The following is a 3261-nucleotide window of genomic DNA, read 5'->3' as shown; positions in this document are numbered from 1 at the left end:
AATTTTCGGCAGGAGTCAAGGTCAAAATTTTAATTCGAAGGGCAATTTGGTCAATTGTGCCCGACATTCGCCAAGTGTCGGACACGCACAGGGTTCGACTCGAATTCCAAAGCGGAATTTGGTTCGGGTCCTGTCAATAAGTATATATGTAATACACATATTTAATAAGATATATGTATATATATAATAGAATAATATATGTAATAAGATATAAATATTTATTAGTACAAAAGACAATATATATATTTAACTATCTTTGTTATCAATTTAAATATATAACTAAATATGCAGCAAAATATTTATTCTTTATATATATATATATATGATATCAATTTAAATATATAACTAAATACCACATATAACTGGTAAGAAAAACGATCCATGAAAGTTCAAACCTCATCACTGCGTACGTGGGTAAGAGGTGATGATCACGCATGCCCTTGCGTCATCGTTGGTCTATATAGTCCCCAACACTAAAAACCCAAAAGCATAATTTTCTTGCCTCAAACTACCATTCTCTTTCAAAAACTCTCACAGCCCTTCTTCTTCCTAGCGACATACATATTAGTTTGGAACAATTAAAAATCATGAGCTCTGAAAATACTGGTGCAAATGGAAATGGGGACTGCTTGGGTTGGGCTGCAACAGATGAATCTGGAATTTTATCGCCTTACAAGTTTAGCCGAAGGTATACTATTGAACTCATGATTTTTGGCTAGCTAAATTGTTTTTTGATAGTTTGTTGTTGAACTAGCTTGAACTAGCAAGGTTGAGTTGATTTAAATTGTTCAGGTCTCTTCAAAACGATGATGTTTCCGTAAAGATTACACACTGCGGAATTTGTTATGCTGATGTGCTTTTTCCAAGGAACAAGCATGGAAATGCAAAGTATCCAATGGTGCCCGGGTATGTATAGTGAGGGCATTTTTGTCACGATAATTACCGTTAAATGAATGTGATTTAATCTACCTGCTAAACGAATCTCAAAAATTAAACTCATCGATCGGTTATTAATCTAAAAAATGTTTTCAATTGATTGTGCAACAGACATGAGATTGCTGGCATTGTGCAAGAAGTTGGTTCCAATGTTCGTGGCTTCAAAGTCGGTGACCATGTCGGAATAGGAACTTATGTTAATTCATGCAGAAACTGTGACTATTGTGGTGATGGTCTTGAAATTTTTTGTGAAAAGGGAGCAGTTTTTACTTATAACAATGTTGATGAGGATGGCACAATTACACAAGGAGGGTTTTCCAGTTACATTGTTGCTCATCAAGGGCAAGTTTTCTCCACTTTCCTTTTGAAACATGCAGAATTGGTGTCCAGATTTCTAAATGTCTACATAATTGGTTGTTTTTGTTTTTGTTTTTTGGTTCGAACAAAATTAGTTGCTTGATTAGCAGATGGAAGATGTAAAATTTTGTTCTTGAATTTATAGGTACTGCTTCCGGATACCAGATGGCTATCCATTGGCCTCAGCAGCTCCTCTGCTTTGTGCTGGCATCACGGTTTACACTCCGATGATACGCCACAAGATGAACCAGCCCGGAAAATCTCTAGGGGTGATTGGACTTGGTGGCCTTGGTCACTTGGCAGTGAAATTTGGGAAGGCTTTTGGGCTAAATGTGACCGTTTTCAGCACAAGCACATCGAAGAAAGAAGAAGCTCTAACTCTGCTTGGTGCAGACAATTTCGTGGTCTCATCCAACCTAGAGCAGATGACGGTACAGATACATAATGCTTGTTCCAGCATTGATCTGTGCTATTGATACTTCTTCAGTACAAAATCAATGGCACAGATTTTGTTTGTTGTATCCAAAGTTGTGCATGACACATTGTTCTAAAGCTCCACATGTTTCCCTGATTTTACCATTTATGCAGGCCCTGGCTAAGTCACTTGACTTCATTATTGACACAGCATCTGGTGATCATCCATTTGATCCATACATGTCCCTGTTGAAGACTGCTGGTGTTCTTGTCTTGGTTGGGGCTCCAAGTGAAGTCAAATTGAGTCCTCTAAGCCTGATTGGGGGTAAGTTTAGCAATTTCAATCCTCAAGAGTTTTTATTCATCCTAGGCTAAATTTGCCAGTTTAATGAACCAGATTCAACTGACCATTTGTCAGGTATGAAGTCGATTTCTGGTAGCGCAACGGGCGGTACGAAGCAGACGCAGGAAATGCTAGACTTCTGTGCTGCTCACAAGATATATCCAAACATAGAAATAGTACCAATTCAGTATGTAAATGAAGCTCTTGAGAGGCTGATAAAGAGGGATGTGAAGTACCGTTTCGTGATAGATGTCGAAAGCTCCCTGAAATGATAAGAAAAAGTGAGATTTCTCTTCCAATGCCTTGATCAGTTGTTATGGAGATTGAAGAAGCTTGAGAAGGCTGTACACTGAGATTTGCAATAACATGTAACAGGGTTTTGTATTTTGGGCTTTTTGATCTTCTGCATTATGTGAGTGGTCAGTGGTTAGAACTTAGAAGGATTAAATGAAATAAATGAATAAACTACTATGTGATTTGGAATTTTGAGCACTCACAATTCCTTCTTACTTTTGAGCTTTTCATTATTTGTGCAGCATTTTGATATTGTTTAAGATTGGTTTATTATTTTATTTTGTTTTTAGTCTTGGAATTATCAAGTTTGGGATGTTCTGTCCAACTTGCATATGAAGCCCAATGCATTACGTGGGCTTTTTCCCTTGAATGGTCTTTTCTCTCTTTTTTCAAATAAAGATGTTATGATACCATACTACTAGGGTCTAAAAAAAATTAACATATTTTTTTAATACAAGAGAGAATCTGAAGTATAAAAGAGAGGAGATTTCTCACACATACACTATTAAGATGCTATATTACTTAAAAACGTTTATGACAACATTTGACAAATAAAAAAACATAAAATTGTTTGTGGTATAAGAACGTTTTTTAGAAAAGCACTCGTTATATGTTTCTACAGCAAGCACTTCTAGTGCTTTTAATGGAAGTACTTTAAAAAAAATGCATGTAAGCATAAGTGCTTCCTACATAAATAATACTTGGAAATAATTATTAAGAAAAATGAAATATGTTAGATTTTCTGTATATGTGTTCATGATATTTCACACAACCTGAAATACATAAAAGACTTATATGGCGTCATCTTTCTTGAGTACACGATCTCAAAACTCATCCAATCGCAGTAGTTGCACAAGCAAAAGACATGAACGGCTTAAGACTTCTACCCCCTCTCATAAACTTTTTTAGCTCTCTCT

At 36.1% G+C, this 3261-nt stretch overlaps 1 protein-coding gene across 1 annotated transcript; it reads left to right on the top strand.

The window, feature by feature from the left end:
* Positions 475-2604, top strand: LOC18784198 (probable cinnamyl alcohol dehydrogenase 1). Its single transcript, XM_007217787.2, has 6 exons — positions 475-688; positions 793-906; positions 1048-1278; positions 1439-1724; positions 1882-2032; positions 2126-2604. The coding sequence occupies exons 1-6, from the start codon at positions 588-590 to the stop codon at positions 2320-2322; spliced, it is 1080 nt and encodes a 359-aa protein (XP_007217849.1). The 5' UTR covers positions 475-587; the 3' UTR covers positions 2323-2604.

Source organism: Prunus persica, chromosome G3, assembly GCF_000346465.2.
Source record: "Prunus persica cultivar Lovell chromosome G3, Prunus_persica_NCBIv2, whole genome shotgun sequence".
NCBI classification, from domain to species: domain Eukaryota; kingdom Viridiplantae; phylum Streptophyta; class Magnoliopsida; order Rosales; family Rosaceae; genus Prunus; species Prunus persica.
Note: the sequence above shows the minus strand (reverse complement) of the source record. Positions and strands in the feature narration are given on the sequence as shown.

Coding starts and splice junctions, on each gene's coding strand:
- LOC18784198 (XM_007217787.2), top strand. CDS start 588: ATGAGCTCTGAAAATACTGGTGCAAATGGAAATGGGGACTGCTTGGGT. Junction 907..1,047: donor AAGTATCCAATGGTGCCCGG/GTATGTATAGTG, acceptor ATTGTGCAACAG/ACATGAGATTGCTGGCATTG. Junction 2,033..2,125: donor TCCTCTAAGCCTGATTGGGG/GTAAGTTTAGCA, acceptor ACCATTTGTCAG/GTATGAAGTCGATTTCTGGT.